This window comes from Podarcis cretensis (assembly GCF_951804945.1).
Source record: "Podarcis cretensis genome assembly, chromosome: 12".
NCBI lineage: Eukaryota > Metazoa > Chordata > Lepidosauria > Squamata > Lacertidae > Podarcis > Podarcis cretensis.
The window spans coordinates 46,863,912-46,881,415 of NC_137181.1; the positions used below are offsets into that span (position 1 = coordinate 46,863,912).

The following is a 17,504-nucleotide window of genomic DNA, read 5'->3' on the forward strand; positions in this document are numbered from 1 at the left end:
GAAGCCACAAAAACGCATACCCTTTTTCTCCTCTTCAGCACATAGCAACTCTGGGACGGCAACAGGATAATGCACTCCCCACTGGTATAAAACCTTCTAGTGAAGAAGCAGCTCTGATCGTTGGACACATTAAGCTATATTTGGGGTGGTGACACCCTGGCCAGAAAGAGAACCCTTGTTGTTGAATTAATCCTTACGTATTTAATACAATTGAATGGATTATTGTTTAGACACGAATGTTGCTTTGGAATATTGCGATAGTTGCTATGTTTTGTTATATTGATTATTCTCATAATTAGGACAAAATACCAGCATAATTAACATATTCAGTATCAATAAAGTTTTTCCATTCTCTGTTAGCTGCTTTGGGTTTCTTTCAGGAAGGAAAATGAGATTATGGGCAATAAATGAAAGGAACCCTTTGGACTAAGGCTACCATAAAAGGACAAAGGCATACACAATAGCTTCGATCCAAATTAACTTTCTTTTTGTGCAAGGAAAGGATAAGCTATCCAAACAGGAGCTCTTAGCTGCAAAACTCTACTTCTGATTCCTTTCTAGGGTGAAGATGGAGATCCAGGCATTCCTGGAGATAAAGGCGCCAAAGGAATTAGGGGACAACGGGTGAGGATGATAAATGATCCTAAGCGGTTTGATACGTGAGAAAATAGAGTTCGCTTTATAACGGTTCTTAAAGCTCCTGATGGTTTCGTTCAGATACCTCACGCTAGAATCCAGTTGCCGCAATTTGTGACAGTCTAATAATGTCTCAGAGCTGTGTGAAAATGGCCACTCAAAATCCCCCCCCCCCATTCTGTGGGAATTTGCTGGATATTCTCTGGGCTTATTCAACATTTTGAGGGCACTGAAAAAGAAAATGTTTCTGTGCACTGCAGATCATTTTAAAATCTAATTAGGGAAAAACCAGTAGAATATCTGTTTTAATTGACAATATGGGCCTGTAAGACAGAGTTGTTCCGCCTGGCCTTTGGCTTGATTCCCTCCCCCTCTTTCTTTTTTCTTTTCTTTTCTCCTCCTGTGATGAGGCTGCATTTTAATGTTGTATTTAACCTTGTTTTTTTAAGTTGTATTTAAATTTTGTTTTTAAGTTGTATTCATTCAACTTATTTTTATTATTGCTTGTTAGCCACCCTGAGCCCGGCTTTGGCTGGGGAGGGCGGGGTATAAAGAAACATTATTATTATTATTATTATTATTATTATTATTATTATTATTATTCTGTAGATCCCCAGTTATTTCTGGGACCAAGTGGTGATTTATAATGGATGTTTACTGTTTGTTTATTTATTTATGTTTGTCATATATATTTATATGTGTGTGTGTACACACACAAACACACATAATAATAATAATAATAATAATAATAATAATAATAATTTATTTATACCCCGCCGATCTGGCTGTGGACACACACACACACACACACACATTCATTTTGAATATTGCCACAGCATGGCTCACCCAGATCTAGGGGTTTCACCCATAGATCTTCAGCATCAAATGCAACACAGAGGAAGAGCAGGGAGTACTCACTGAGTGTCATGTAGTGTGTGGTGCTTTTTGCAAAACAAATGCACTTCTGGTCCATTTTGGCTGAGTTATTACTGAAGGAAAATTTATTATTATTTCATACCGATAGAGGAATGAAGTAACACTTGAGGGCAGTGTTAGAAATGGAGATATGAAAGCTAGGAGCTAAAAGGCACCTTAAATAAAGGTTACGGGCACAACAACAGAACATCTTTTCATAACAAGAATACTGAAAAGGAACGAACTGTGGCTAAAATGTTACGTTCATTTTTCACATGGTCTAGTCCTCATCTGAAAACTGCAAAAAACAAAGCCATGCTTCCCCGCCTGCCTCCCTAATATTCTTAAGAGGGTCTCGTCTCCAGTCTTTAGCGAGTGGCTGGAAGTGGTGAGGCAGAAAAAGGTCCACCTTTCCTTCCACACTGCAGACAAGCCCTAGATTATCCATATTCCCCCTTTCCTTCATATATATCTCTTTCTCTGTCTCTGTCTCTGTCTCTGTCTCTATCATTTCTATATCTTTTTGCCACCACAATTAACACATATTAAAGGCCTATACAACTGATAGCAGAGACACCCACCTTGAGTGTCCAGTTCGCAAACCTAAGACTTAAGGGCCCTTCAGTGATCCCATTCCAAAATTTGTTTTGATTTTAAGCATCACTGTGAGAGTCTGAGGTAGTTAACCCTTTAACATGCACTCTTTAAACCATCGTAACTAACTGGCTAAGGGACGCGAGTGGCGCTGTGGGTTAAACCACAGAGCCTAGGACTTGCTGATCAGAAGGTCGGTGGTTTGAATCCCTGCAACGGGGAGAGCTCCCGTTGCTCGATCCCTGCTCCTGCCAACCTAGCAGTTCGAAAGCACGTCAAAGTGCAAGTAGATAAATAGGAACCTCTCCAGCAGGAAGTTAAACGGCGTTTCCATGCGCTGCTCTGGTTCGCCAGAAGCGGCTTAGTCATGCTGGCCACATGACCTGGAAGCTGTACACCGGCTTCCTCGGCCAATAAAGCGAGATGAGTGCCGCAACTCCAGAGTCGGGCACGACTGGACCTAATGGTCAGGGGTCCCTTTACCTTTAACTAACTGGCTAGTATATTTCTTCATTGGCTCCCAGTACGTTTCCGGGCACAATTCAAAGTGTTGGTGCTGACCTTTAAAGCCCTAAATGGCCTCAGCCCAGTATACCTTGAAGGAGCGTCTCCACCCTCATCGTTCTGCCCGGACACTGAGGTCCAGCACTGAGGGCCTTCTGGCGGTTCCCTCACTGTGAGAAGTGAGGTTACAGGGAACCAGGCAGAGGGCCTTCTCAGTAGTGGCACCCGCCCTGTGAAACACCCTCCCCCCAGATGTCAAGGCAATAAACAACTATTTTACTTTTAAAAGACAACTGAAGGTGGCCCTGTTTAGGGAAGTTTTTAATGTCTGATGCTGTATTGTTTTTAATATTTGGTTGGAAGCCACCCAACCAAATGGGCAGGCAATAAATAAATTATTATTGCTATTGTTATTGTTATTATTTCAAATTAAAAGCACATCATACATTAAAAGTACATTAAACAAGGCAACTGAAACCTAAGCAAAACATGTTGGGTTGAAAAGAAAAGAAAAGAACAGAAAGTTTTCAGGTCCCCAATCCATGCATGTTTTACTTGGGAGGAAGCCCCATTGAACTTGGTTGGGATTTACTTCTGAGTAACAGTGGCAATTTTAATCTGAAATCTTAAACGCTGTACTGCACCCGGAGCTCAGATACTGCTCGTGTTTATGAAATTCCTTGTCGCAAAATGCGCCTAGAACAATGGGAGTTTCGAACTCTGCTTGCGAAAAAAGAATTGGTAGGAGCAGGCTCCAAGCTCATTTGCTATCTTTAGGAATATTAAAATGTGAAATAAAATTGAATCCACAGCTGCCTAACTTTATTCACAGGCAGAGAACTGGGGGGAGGACGGCATTTCATTGGTACCTGAAATTTCACTTCAAGGGAGCTGAAATTATCCAAAGGTTTGGAAGGAACCTAAAAAATGAAACTTTCAAAAAAATTGAATTTTCAGCCAACCCAAAAAACCTCCAAACCTTTTGTTTTCGCTTATGAAGCCTGAAACAAGTTGTGTTATTTTAATGGGGCCTCTGCATTTTTTTAAAGGGCCGTGGTGGAACACCAGGAGCAGTTGGTGATCCAGGACGCTGGGGAGAACCTGGAAGAATGGTAACAAAACACAGATTAATACTGAACTGTGAAACCAAATATAGCTGAAAATACATTATCAAATTATATTTTCTGGATCAGGCTTATATAAACAAAAACACGGCTATGAGTTTCATCTGCAAAATCAACAGCACAGTATAGAAGTAGCTCAGTGTTGAATTCAAATTATGCTTTCCTTTTCAAAATTGCTCCATGTATGTGTGAAAGAATCTGGGGTGGGGGAAGGAATGATTTTGAGTTCAATCTAGAATCTTGATTTTTGTTGCTGTTGTTTAGTCGTTTAGTCATGTCCGACTCTTTGTGACCCCATGGACCAGAGCATGCCAGGCACGCCTGTCTTCCACTGCCTCCCGCAGTTTGGTCAAACTCATGCTGGTAGCTTTGAGAACACTGTCCAACCATCTCGTCCTCTGTCGGCCCCTTCTCCTTGTGCCCTCCATCTTTCCCAACATCAGGGTCTTTTCCAGGGAGTCTTCTCTTCTCATGAGGTAGCCAAAGTATTGGAGCCTCAGCTTCAGGATCTGTCCTTCCAGTGAGCACTCAGGGCTGATTTCCTTAAGAATGGAGAGGTTTGATCTTCTTGCAGTCCATGGGAGCCTGGCGTGCTCTGGTCCATGGGGTCACGAAGAGTCGGACACGACTAAACGACTAAACAACAATGAAAATAACATACAGAAATGCATTCTACTAAAGGGAAATTGCATACAAATATGTGTATATTAAGCAAAATTATTAGGAGAAATCACACAAAAATACTGGTGAAACTTCATGAGGACTTAAAAATAAAAGTAATTGTAAAGTGATTTGAAAATGTGGAGAACACAATTTAAGATTGGGAAAAGGAGAAACGGAAATCGACATATTCACCCATCCCTACTTTGGGCGTAAGACTAAGCAGAGAAAAACAGCTGCCATCTTCTGCTTGAAAACCCACATGTTTGTTTGTTTGTGGTTTGGCTTAGCATGATATAAAATTGTAGAATTGTAGAGTTGGAAGGGACAATGAGGATCATCTAGTCTGCGCAGTGCAGGAAACTTTTTACCCAACGTGGGATTTGAACCCACGACTACAAGTTTAAGAGTCTCATGCTCTACTGACTGATGCAAACCGGGAAAATATATGAAACTTTCTTCTCTCTCTCTCACACACACATCATATTGGGGCGTGTTCATCAGCATGTGTGTATGTATTTATGTACAAGTGTATACAGAAATGGGGGAAGAGGGTAATTTGATTTCCTAAAGGTATACCTGCTTTTTTCAGGGTCATAAAGGACAAAAAGGCGAACGAGCAATGACGGTATGTGACAAGCTGCTTCCTCACTTCTGATACACCAGAAACCTATCAACTAGAAATTGAAAATATACATAGAATTGTGTTCTTAACGGCCGAGCTTCAAAATTCTTCCTTGCTAAAGGAAAGGGCAACAAATGATCAGTGAAGCAGGCACTGGGTGGCGAGTTCCCGCCTCCCACCAGTAGAAATAAACACACAAGACACTGATATTTAGGTTAACGGGCTAAAATTGGCCACAACTTTATTGGTTACAGATGATGAGCGGTATTGGCTTAGGCATTGGTCCTAATTGACTATCCGGCTTCAGTCTGTTGGCCTGAAAGGCCAGGAAGGGTTAGCACCAGCAGGGGGAGCCCCGCTGATGCACATCAACTAGGCACTCCCCCGGGGTCACCGCTCGGGGGTGTGCCTTGGGCCCTGGCCTCCATAGGCTTTGGACGGGGCCACACACCCCAGAATCCGTTACCGGACTACCCTTCAGAAACCGGGGGAGGTGATGGCGCTCCTCCCCCCATTCATCTACATAACAATACCCCTACCAATGCCTAACTGCCAAACCGAGGAAGTTGTGACGATTTGCTATGAAGTAGGAGAAATAACCAAATGGCTGGTGCCAATTTGCCAAGTGGAAAATTCCTACCAGGCCCCTTAACGGTGACCAACCGAAGTCCATAGCAAGGTCAAAGGAGAAACCTTGAAGGGCGGGTGGGTGGGTGGGAAATTCACCCAGCTGATCGGCGGCAAAAGAGGACACTCCTCTGCCGCGCTTGCCTTAAATGCGGCAAGCCACACCCCCTGAGCCAGCCGATTGGCTGGCCAGGGGAATGACATGGCAGAGGATTCCCCTGATCGTGCAGGGCTGGGAGCCAGCCTCCGTGCGAGTGTTGGGGGCGGGACGCCCGCAACACCACCTCCTCCCGAGGTCGGAAGTGGCTTTGGATGGGAGAAGTGGGAAATCTGGGCTGAAACATGGAACCTGGTACAGTTCCAACTAATATCTGCCACTGTAGAGTTTCATTTTTTGACAGCTTAGTGGTTATTTATTCTATCAGGTTAATTTAATTGCCTTTTGTTTATTTACTACATGCTGTTTTAGGATTGTTGTACGCAGCCTTCCGATGCCCACCTGGCAACTGACATTTCATTGACAGCAAATCAAATTTGTCGTAGCTGTTAAAAATGAGAGCTGTATTTTAGAATGGGCTGCAACCTTATGCATACTCACCTGGGATGAAGTTCCATTGAACTCACTGTGATTTAGGCATGCCTAGAGTTGCACCATTGACCACATCGGTTTTTCCCCCTTATCTACAGCCTTGTGAACTTGTAAACTTCACCAGAGGAAACTGCCGTAAGTAATGACCTCCTCTTAGTACTAAAGACTAGCAGAGGGCCTTGTCAATCTGATAGTTGTAATTTGACACAGGTTGTGTGCACTAAATGTTTAGGGAAGTTTTTAATGTGTGACATTTTAATGTATTTTTAATCTTTGTTGGAAGCCGCCCAGAGTGGCTGGGGAAACCCAGCCAGATGGGCAGGGTACAAATAAGAAATTATTATTATTATTATTAAATAGATTTAATTCTCCATCCTTTGGGGAATTTCTTTAAAAGTGAACCCCTTTCCTGTCAAATGAGCTTACTTTCAAAAGCTGTGGTGTCCAAAAGAAGACAGGATTATTGCACTTTTAATAATGGTAAAGGGACCCCTGACCAATAGGTCCAGTCGTGACCGACTCTGGGGTTGCGGTGCTCATCTTGCTTTATTGGCCGAGGGAGCCGGTGTACAGCTTCCGGGTCATGGGGCCAGCATGACTAAGCCGCTTCTGGCGAACCAGAGCAGCGCATGGAAACGCTGTTTACCTTCCCGCTGGAGTGGTACCTATTTATCTACTTGCAGCTTTTGAACTGCTAGGTTGGCAGGAGCAGGGACCGAGCAATGGGAGTTCACCCCGTCGTGGGGATTCGAACCGCCTACCTTCTGATCGGCAAGTCCTAGGCTCTGTGGTTTAACCCACAGTGCCACCCGTGTCCCTTTAATAGTTGTCTGGAAAAGGTATCTCAGCAGGTTTAACTTTTTCATGGACACTACTGTTAAAGGTGGAAGAACCCTGTCTCTCTTTTGCATCTGCCCTTGGTTAGGAGTGTAAATGGAGGACAGCAGTAACACAGCACTGGACTGTGTTGATCTGTCTTTTACAATAACACCCCAAAGGATAAAAGTATTCTCTCTCTTTCTCTCTCATTCTAATTTTATCAACCCTTTGAACATACACCTACCATTTTTGTGTAGAAACTGTCCCAATGTACAAAAACAGAAAACGATAAATTATGAAACCTTTACAAATACACACATTATAATTTTTGCATCTAAGTTGACTTTATTTACTAGTAGCATTCCAGTTAGGACCTGTCTCAAACCGGTCATGTTCTCCTGAAATCTTCAGTTTGCAGATGGTCTTTAATCCTCAGAATGGCTATAGTGAGTATTATCTTATAAATAAGCCTAAAAATACCAAGTCCTGTAACTACTCAACAGCCTTGTTCACACAGCAATCCGCCATGATATGTTAAAGCATGTTTTGGCTGATTGTCCAAACCCTCTCCAGTGGCTTAACTGTGGTTTGTTTACTGCCAACAAATCATAATCAGAAGCCATAGTTGCTTGTGTTAACTATGGTTAGGCAATATGTGTGAACCCAGCACCTTTCCTTAACCATGGCTTGTTTGCTTACCAGCCTACAAAGGCAAGAGCTGCTGGAAAACAAAACATAGTTTAGAGAAACAAGACAGGATTTAATTGATCATCTAAGGCAGTGTTCCCCAACCTTGGGCCTCCAGGTGGTTTTGGACTACAACTCCCATCATCCCTCGCTAGCAAGACCAGTGGTCAAGGATGATGGGAACTGTAGTCCAAAAACAGCTGGAGGCCCAAGGTTGGGGAACACTGATCTAAGGGACAACTTGTGGTGAACTCGTGAAGAAAACATGGCTTGATGTTATGTGCAAACCAAGCCAACGATTTCATGGCTGGGCTAAAATCTGACCTCACAATTCCCGGCTTAAATAAGGCATGCTGTGACTACATTCTTTCTGCTACTTTGCTTTATCCAAAGCCGAAAGCGAATTTTTCATTGAATGTCGCAACAAGCGAAACGCTCGACACAAGTTCTGTCCGTGTCTTTTTGAGGGTTGTTATGGGATATGCTGTATGTAAATGAACAAAACCAAGAGACACTAAGTGACATTAAACCACCTTTCTTTTATCCCATCCAGCTTGCTGTATAGGTAAGTAGATCTGCATTGGCTCTCAGTACGTTTCCGAGCACAATTCAAAGTTTTGGTGCTGACCTTTAAAGCCCTAAACGGCCTCAGTCCTGTATACCTGAAGGAGCGTCTCCACCCCCATCATTCAGCCCAGACACTGAGATCCAGCGCCAAGGGCTTCCTGGCGGTTCCCTCATTGCAAGAAGTGAGGTTACAGGGAACCAGACAGAGGGCCTTCTCAGTAGTGGCACCCGCCCTGTGGAATGCCCTCCCTTCAGATGTAAAGGAAATAAGTAGCTACCTTATCTTAAAAAGACATCTGAAGGCAGCCCTGTTTAGGGAAGTTTTCAATATTTAATGCTGTATTGTTTTTAACACTCGAATGGAAGCTGCCCAGAGTGGCTGGGGAAACTCAGCCAGATGGGCAGGGTATAAATAAATTATTATTATTATTATTATTATTATTATTATTATTATTACTATTACAGTGGTACCTCAGGTTACATATGCTTCAGGTTACATACGCTTCAGGTTACAGACTCCGCTAACCCAGAAATAGTGCTTCAGGTTAAGAACTTTGCTTCAAGATGAGAACAGAAATTGTGTTCCGGCGGTGCGGCGGCAGCAGGAGGCCCTATTAGCTAAAGTGGTGCTTCAGGTTAAGAACAGTTTCAGGTTAAGAATGGACCTCTGGAACGAATTAAGTACTTAACCCGAGGTACCACTGTATTATTATTATGTGAACAGATTCTGTTTCAACATATAGGAAAAGGTATATTTTTTCCTGAAAATCTTCTGACTTATTTCTTCTCCTCCACAATGGCAAGGTATGAACAAGTGTCCAGTATACCCAACTGAAGTAGCGTTTGCCCTTGATATGTCTGGAGATGTTACCCTGGAATCCTTTGACAGGATGAAAGACATCATGACGTCTTTGCTGAAGGGTATCGAGATTAGCAGGAGCAACTGCCCGACTGGCGCACGGGTGTCGGTTCTGTCCTATAACACCAATACGAAGTACCTCATCCGGTTCTCTGACTTCCAAAGGCCGGAGCTTCTGATGGAGGCAGTTCAGAGAATTCCACTGGAGAAGTCCTCTGGCAGGCGGAATATCGGAAGGGCCATGAGGTTCGTGGCCAGGAATGCCTTTAAGCGTCATCGTCAAGGCGCCCTCATGAGGAACATTGCAGTATTTCTCACCGCTGGACCTTCGCAGGATGCCACCTCCATCAATACAGCCGTATTGGAATTCAGCGCCCTAGAGATCACACCTGTGGTCATTGCCCTCAGGGAAGTGCCTAATGTGAGACAAGCCTTTTCGGTAAGCAGGCTGCAATCGGAAACTCTTTTGGCATTATGTTGTTGTTGTTGTTTAGTCGTTTAGTCGTGTCCGACTCTTCGTGACCCCCTGGACCAGAGCACGCCAGGCACTCCTGTCTTCCACTGCCTCCCGCAGTTTGGTCAAACTCATGCTGGTAGCTTCGAGAACACTATCCAACCATCTCGTCCTCTGTCATCCCCTTCTCCTTGTGCCCTCCATCTTTCCCAACATCAGGGCCTTTTCCAGGGAGTCTTCTCTTCTCATGAGGTGGCCAAAGTATTGGAGCCTCAGCTTCAGGATCTGTCCTTCCAGTGAGCACTCAGGGCTGATCTCCTTAAGAATGGAGAGGTTTGATCTTCTTGCAGTCCATGGGACTCTCAAGAGTCTCCTCCAGCACCAGAATTCAAAAGCATCAATTCTTCGGCGATCAGCCTTCTTTATGGTCCAGCTCTCACTTTCATACATCACTACTGGGAAAACCATAGCTTTTACTATATGGACCTTTGTTGGCATTAATGATCAGTCAGCAAATCCATACTAAGTGAATGGGTCTTGCTACTTAAATAAGCTCCTGTTCAGTACTTCTCTTGCTTGGTTCTTGTGAACTACAAAACATCCCTGTACTGAGAGCAAGCATGTCAGGGAAAAGGCCAGGCTAGAATACATCTGCTTATTATCTAGCTTTCTACTTGCAGGGCTGGGTTTTTGTTTTTGTTTTAAAGCACCCAAGAAGCATTTAAGTGGGAGCATTTAAATATACACTCTACAAGCATCCCAGAAGCAGATACCCGATCACATCTGCTGTTTATAAAGACCAGGGTTCAGTCACAGGGTTCAGTCACCTGACAGCTGATTTGCAACAGCATTTAGTAAATTTTGCACTATTTTTTTTTACCAAACATCTTATTGTCTAGCAGGTGGTAATCAGACTGGTGGAATTCAAATTTTAATTCTGAGCCAGAATGTCAATGTTTGGGGGTCTGATTTCAGTGACAGATCCAAATTGTGAAATTGGACATCGGTTGAATTTTGAATTTCAGTTTCAGCTCTAGTTTCTGTGTTGCTTGCTCCCTAAGAAACATATAGCAAGATTTTGAAGTGTCCTACAGAATTGTTCTGGGGAAATGTAGAACAGCTTTCGAGGTTGGATCAAGAAGCTCTTTTGTATCTCTTAAGAAAAACGTTGCTTTAGACATCACCAGAATAGCCAGACAGCAGGAACGTGTTCAGACAAGTGGACCTCAGAGGTGGCGCAATGAGTTGGTGCGTCTGGCTGTTGACCAGAAAGTTGGTGATTCAAACCCACCCAGGGATGGCTGTGGGCAGGGGGTTGGACTAGATGACTCTCAGAGGTCTCTTCTGTGTTTCTAATTCCTTGTAATCTTGGTTTGTGATGTGGAAGTTCATCTACAGATTTTGGAGTGAATGTTAATTTGCAGGACTTAGAGCTTAATTCATTGCCAACTGAGTATTTGTGTTTGCACCAGAAAAAAACAGCACACTGAAGCAAAATCTGGGCAGTATGAATGGATTCAACATAGTCATATAATGATGAAAGCATAATTAATCTCTATGGAAACATTGCATTCATACTTCCATTAACTCACTCTGCACCTTCACTCCTAGAAATCTGTTCTTCCAGTATCTGATTGGGCTTTCTTCCACCTCAGTCTACATAGCACTGTTTGTAAACAGAGCCTCAGTCATAACCCCTGTGGAAGTTAGGGCTGGCAGAAAATAGCAATAATTTATTCCAGGATTGTCTATTTCTTTTAATTGCCGTAGCATGCATTCGTGAGACTGAAAGCATATGCTTGACTTCCATTCCAACAATTTAACGACTTCTACAGAGTCTCAGATTTTCCTCTGATTGGTTGCCAACTTTTTAATCTTCTTCTCAGTTTTGCAAGCTGTAAACTCGAGGAAATAATAATTCAGATTTGAAATAGCAAAACCTCCTTAAAAGATGTCCAGCCAATTCTGAAGGGAGTACGATTGTTGGAGTACAATATGGAAAGACAAGTTAAATATGTTGAGATCTCTCTCTTCCATTTTATCGGTGTGAGCAACACACGATGAGTCCTTAATTTACCTTCCAGTTATTCTCTGCATAAATATGGTTTTCCTATCCTCCAACAGCAATGTAGTAGTAGAAGTAGTAGTAGTTATTTCTATGTTGTCCTTTCTCTCCTAGGATCCCAGTAGGATTACAATACAAAAATCACAAAATTTCAAATTAAAGTGTCTAAAAACTCCATATCTACAATAAGAACCTAATTTAACACAGCCAGCTCACCATATCAGCCTCTGGCTCCCAGGACATATTTTATGTCCCCAAGACTGGGTGAATAATGTAAATACGTCTTGGAACCTGAAAATTATCAGTGTGGAGGACAAATGAACTTACCTAGGGAGTTCCACAATCGGGGTGCCAACACCGAGAAAGCGCTGTTTATGAAAACCACGGATCACACCTGGTGATGAACAGAGACATCTGATCATCTGCTAATTGATGCGAGGAAGGTTGTCAACTTTGGTTGACCTCAAACCTTCCTAGCCTCTCATCCTACCTTCCATACTGTTCTGAAGGGTCCCTCAACCTTCTGGAGCGGATTATCAATGGGTGGAGATGGGAAGAGGAAGCATGGGTGAAAATCAGCTTCCTCCTTCCATTTGTGGAAGCATCTACTGGAAGAAAAACCTGTCTGTGAATGGAAGGGAGCCAATGGATTCCACCCTACATTTTTCATGCATTTCCTTTTGTTTAAATGTATTTTAATTTTTTTAAAAAAATTGCATTTATTTAGGCAGATGATACTCAGCGATTTCAGTTATTTGTCTGGGAAACAAAGGAGGATGAGAACTTGAACAGGGTCTCACGTTGTGCTCTCTGTTTTGGTAAGACCATTCATTTTGTTTGTTCTTAAATTAGTGTATGTAGAATAATCCCTCCTCCCACCAGTTCTGACAGGTCTTCTTAATTTCAGAACTCAAACTTATTCGTTTGGAAGTTGGATGAGTTTGCGGATAACAAGCACCAAGTATTCTAAATGTTGTTTAATTATTCTCAGCGGAAAAGCTACTGTGGCAATTCTCAGGTCAAGATGGCAGCAAAGACCTTGAGGCTAAAAGCTTCTGCCCACTTGCAAGGGACAGAGAGACCCATTGAAATCAGTGGGATGTCTAAGTAAGCATTTATAGGATTGTGTAGGTAATGACATAATCACAGTAGAGTCCAACTGGGAGCACCCCAAAGCAGATACCTTTCCCTATAAGTTGCCAGGATACCAGTGGCATGGCCCTATATGTCCAGTCTATACGAATCAAATGCCCCATATTTCAGCATTTCAGCGTACTCACAGGCCAAAATTACAGCCACCTGGGCAATACCCTATGGCTGTTACCATAAATGATCTACAATTATCATTTAATTTGTACATAAAGGAGGAAAGGGTGTAACTTTGCCATTACCGTTGCAAGAGGAAGCATATTTTGCTTCTGGGTGATTAATGCATATGTGACCGCAGGTTTAAGCTTAAAAGACACCTTTTCCATTGTCTCTCATATAGCATACTGTTTACCTGTTGTTTTTAGAAATATGCCTATTAATAATAATTGTAAAACATTGCTGATTATTTCAGGTCAGGATCCCTTTGGGGTTAGAATGCATGCTTTGCCAATTGTTTAATCTAACAGCTTCATTGACTAAACTTTGCAGCTGTAGTTTTTGAACATATGGAGAAAGTGCATTTTTTTGGGTAAGCATTTGAAGACATTTGTTTTTTTGCCTAATTTTCCATTGTTATTCTGGCCTGTGATTTTACCATTCTTGTATTATTATTTTTAGTGTTTTAAATCTTGATGTCTATTTGTATTCTCACCATGCAAACAGCCGTAAACAATGGAATAATTAGAACTAAATAATTAAGCAACAAAAAGTGCATTGCCTCATCTCTGAGTGAGGCCTAAATAAACTGTGGTATAAAGAAAATATATTTCAAGTAAGGAGCATGCTCTCCATTAGCTAGGATTATATATAACTTGGAATATATAGACCATAAAATATAGTCTCTCTTATATATACACCGTATTTTTCCGTGTATAAGACGCCCCCATGTATAAGATGAACCCCCCCCCTTTTTAAACCCAAAATTAAGAAAATGCACTATGTATAAGACATGTATAAGACAACCTCTTATTTTAAACTTCAAAAATTTAGGAAAAATATAGTCTTATACACAGAAAAATACAGTATATATATATATAGACAGAGAGAGAGAGAGAGAGAGAGAGAGAGAGTATAAATATGTTTAGGGCTGTTTTTTTCTGTTCTCTGTCTCAAATAGCGAGCATTTCAGAAATAATTGTTTAGAAATAGCTTTAAGAGAGAAGCAAAGCAAAATTTGAGCAGTGTCTACAGACATCTTATCAGACGCTCCATGCAATTCCTTGCTGCCTAATGTTTCTTTCACAGATAAGTGTAACCCTGCTCCAGAATGCCGGGTGATGGATTCCCCTCCCATCCTAATCAACATGGACATCACATACATCCTCGACAGCTCTCGGAACGTGGGGAGTGAGGACTTTGAGACCATGAAGACCTTTGTGAGCAACATGTTGGATTCTTTCGTTGTTGCTTCTCTACCCATGGAGTCGGATGGAGGGGCGAGGGTTGCATTGGTGCAGCAGGCTCCGCAAAATTTCACTGTCAACGGATTCTCAAGTCCAGTGAAGGGAGAGTTTGATTTGGTCTCCTATGACAACAAGAACCTGATGAAAATGCACATTGAAGAATCCGTTCACCAGCTGGAAGGTCCATCAGCAGTAGGACATGCTCTAGACTGGACCATCAGCAATGTATTTTTGGAAGCCCCCAACCCAAGAAAACACAGGGTCATCTTTACAATACTCGGGAGTCAGACAAGTTCCTGGGACAGGGAGAAACTGAGGAAAATGTCACTAGAAGCCAAGTGCCAAGGATTCACTATGCTCACCTTAGCTCTTGGAAGTAGAGTTGACGATATGGAGATGACAGAACTCTCTAGCGCTCCAGTAGAGCAGCACCTGTTGGCCCTGGGCAGGACTGGTAAACTTGAATTGCCATATGCTCTGGAATTCAGTCGAGCCTTCTTAAATCTTTTAAAACGTAAGTGCTACGCAGTTTGGTGGGCTTCATTTGCTACTGAGTGATGCTGTGCTAGGGGCTGTTTATCTGCCATTCTAGGTGACCTGTTGCTTCGTACATAAATTTGCCTCGGTCCATACGATCGCGGTCTACTGGTAGATCCCTGCGAGGTTTTGGTAGATCACGGTCGATCTCTGGCTCCCTTTCCTTAGTGTCACTAAAACTGACTCCTGCCACACCCCCTCACCCCATCCTCCATTGTTGTATGATCTCTGGAAGGGAAGATGGAGCTTTCTCTGTGTTGCTGTTTTCATCCATATCCATCTTTTTGTGAGTGACCCCTTTGTCCCTTGCCTTTAATCCCCCCAAAAAAGTGGAATTTCCCCTCTAAAAATGGGCCTTTTCTCCTCTGTAAAAAAGCTTAACAACTTTTAAATTTTTAAATTTTTAAAAAATAATTTTTATTAAGTACAAATTAGAAAACATACATATCTACAACAAAAGAAAATACAAAGGAAAAAGAAAATACATATAACCAAGGAAAAAAATTAGAGAATACTTTGCCTCTTTTCATGTCTACAGTTATTTATACCTGTATAAAATGCTATTCACAATAAAGGAGTGAAATGAAAGAAAAGATATCAGAAAAAAGAAAAAAAGAACAAAGAAAAAAATAAAGAAGTAAAAGAAAAGGATCGTAGGTGAAATTTTTTAAAAGTAGATAAGTATTCACTATACATAGCCGTTTCCCATCTATATTTATATTCAATTGTATAATTTCATAACAACATTGAGCTGAACCCCCCCAAAAACGGGGGCAGATCACTGCCAGTTTTTAATTCTGAAAGTAGATCACGGTCTCTTGAGAGTTGGTCACCCCTGATTTATAGGATAGATTATACTCTTACAGTGCCATCACATACTCTAAATGCCTACTCACTTGTAGACCTCAATGGGGATTGTGTCCAGGTGAGCAGTTAGAAAATTGCAGCTGTTAACCCACTTACAGGGGAATAAGCCCCATTGAACGTGGTGAGATTCACTCAGAAGTGAGTAAGCATGTCTAGGGTTGCACTCTTAAGCAATACACAAATTTGATCCCAGCGTGTAATTTTTCTTGGGGCAGGATTTGAATTGTTTTGGTGCAGAAGAAGCTTGGCATGAAACGGATGTCCATCAAGCTTCTTCAGAAGAGGTTGCAAAGTTTGCACTTGAGTGTTTTTCAGGGTGTTGTCCCTATTAGAAAAACAAACAAAACATTCACAGCAGATTAAAGGAGACCTAGGCAATGGCATCCATCTATGTTTCCTGGATGCATCACTCCTAAAGCTTCACTGCTGTTGCTTTGGAGCAAGAAAGGAGCTGTGGCTCTCAACCACAGTTAGGCAGGATTTAGTATAAATAATAAATTGTTGTGTTATTAGAAGAAGAAGAAGAGTTTATCACTACCCGAAGGAGTCTCAAAGTGGCTAACATTCTCCTTTCCCTCCCTCCCTGACAACAAACACTCTGTGAGGTGAGTGGAGCTGAGAGACTTCAGAGAAGTGTGACTGGCCCAAGGTCACCCAGCAGCTGCATGTGGAGGAGCGGGGAAGCGAACCCGGTTCACCAGATTACGAGACTACCACTCTTAACCACTACACCACACTGGCTCTCCTATCATCATCATCATCATTAAAAACTCAACAGATTCATGGAGGGTGCCCAATATGTCCAGAGATTATAAATCTGAAAATTCCTAACACCATGTTCAATGGCATTCCATGTTTTCAGTTTCGATTTACCCGGAGAACTCTGTGCTTACTTCATTGCTTTCCTTTCCCTTTTCTTTTCCCTCAGGAGAAAAGAATCCTTATCCTCCTCCAGGCCTGCAGGAAGAATGTGAAACCCTGGATCGAGGAGACACTTACCAGCAGCTAATGAGGAGGACTGACAGGTAGATGTCCCTCTCCTCTAGAATTAGGGACAAAAACTTACATTGGCTTTAGCAGGAGCAGGAAGCAATACAGTGGGGCCTCGCAAGACGAAATTAATCCGTTCCGTGAGTCTCTTCGTCTTGCGGTTTTTTCGTCTTGCGAAGCACGGCTATTAGCGGCTTAGCGGATTAGCGGCTTAGTGGCTTTAAGAAAAAGGAAACAAACTTGCAAGAACTCGCAAGACGTTTCGTCTTGCGAAGCAAGCCCATAGGGAAATTCGTCTTGCGAAGCACCTCAAAAAACGGAAAACTCTTTCGTCTAGCGAGTTTTTCGTCTTGCGAGGCATTCGTCTTGCGGGGCACCACTGTATTTGGAAATGATCTAGCGCAGGGGTGGCCAACTCCCAAGGGACTGTGATCTACTTTCAGAATTAAATCTGACAGTGATCTACCCCCAGTTTTTTTTTGGGGGGGTGGTGGTGGTTCAGGTCAAAGGCAGAAGGCAGAAGGCCTTCTCGGTAGTGGCCCTCCCTCCAGATGTCAAAGAGAACAACAGCTACCAAGCTTTTCGAAGACATCTGAAGGCAGCCCTGTTTAGGGAAGCTTTTAATTTTTGATGTATTACTGTGTTTTAATATTTGGTTGGAAGCCTCCCAGAGTGGCTGGGGAAGCCCAGCCAGATGGGCGGGGTATAAATTGTTGTTGTTGTTGTTGTTGTTGTTATTTATGTTGTTGTTGTTGTTAGGAGAGGAAATGCCCCTTTTTTGTTGAGCTTATTTTATACCCTGTTTTATGCCCATTTTGTTGGGGTTCCGTGGG

At 42.5% G+C, this 17,504-nt stretch overlaps 1 protein-coding gene and 1 long non-coding RNA gene across 3 annotated transcripts in view; one reads left to right on the forward strand and one right to left on the reverse strand.

Moving 5' to 3' along the window:
* LOC307199408 (collagen alpha-4(VI) chain-like) overlaps positions 1–17,504 on the forward strand; it is a 94,793-nt gene that overhangs the window by 70,652 nt on the left and 6,637 nt on the right. For both annotated transcript variants that reach the window (XM_079947142.1, XM_079947141.1), the window contains 9 exons: positions 562–624; positions 3,699–3,761; positions 5,026–5,061; positions 6,373–6,409; positions 8,334–8,345; positions 9,152–9,645; positions 12,453–12,543; positions 14,120–14,791; positions 16,610–16,706. In XM_079947142.1, coding sequence (XP_079803268.1) covers positions 562–624; positions 3,699–3,761; positions 5,026–5,061; positions 6,373–6,409; positions 8,334–8,345; positions 9,152–9,645; positions 12,453–12,543; positions 14,120–14,791; positions 16,610–16,706 — 1,565 coding nt within the window. The remainder of the gene's footprint in view (positions 1–561; positions 625–3,698; positions 3,762–5,025; positions 5,062–6,372; positions 6,410–8,333; positions 8,346–9,151; positions 9,646–12,452; positions 12,544–14,119; positions 14,792–16,609; positions 16,707–17,504) is intronic.
* The window catches only part of LOC307199534, a 40,464-nt gene continuing 26,121 nt past the window's right edge, over positions 3,162–17,504 (reverse strand). Inside the window, exon 3 of the long non-coding RNA XR_013832001.1 lies at positions 3,162–3,750. This is a non-coding gene — a long non-coding RNA (uncharacterized lncRNA). The remainder of the gene's footprint in view (positions 3,751–17,504) is intronic.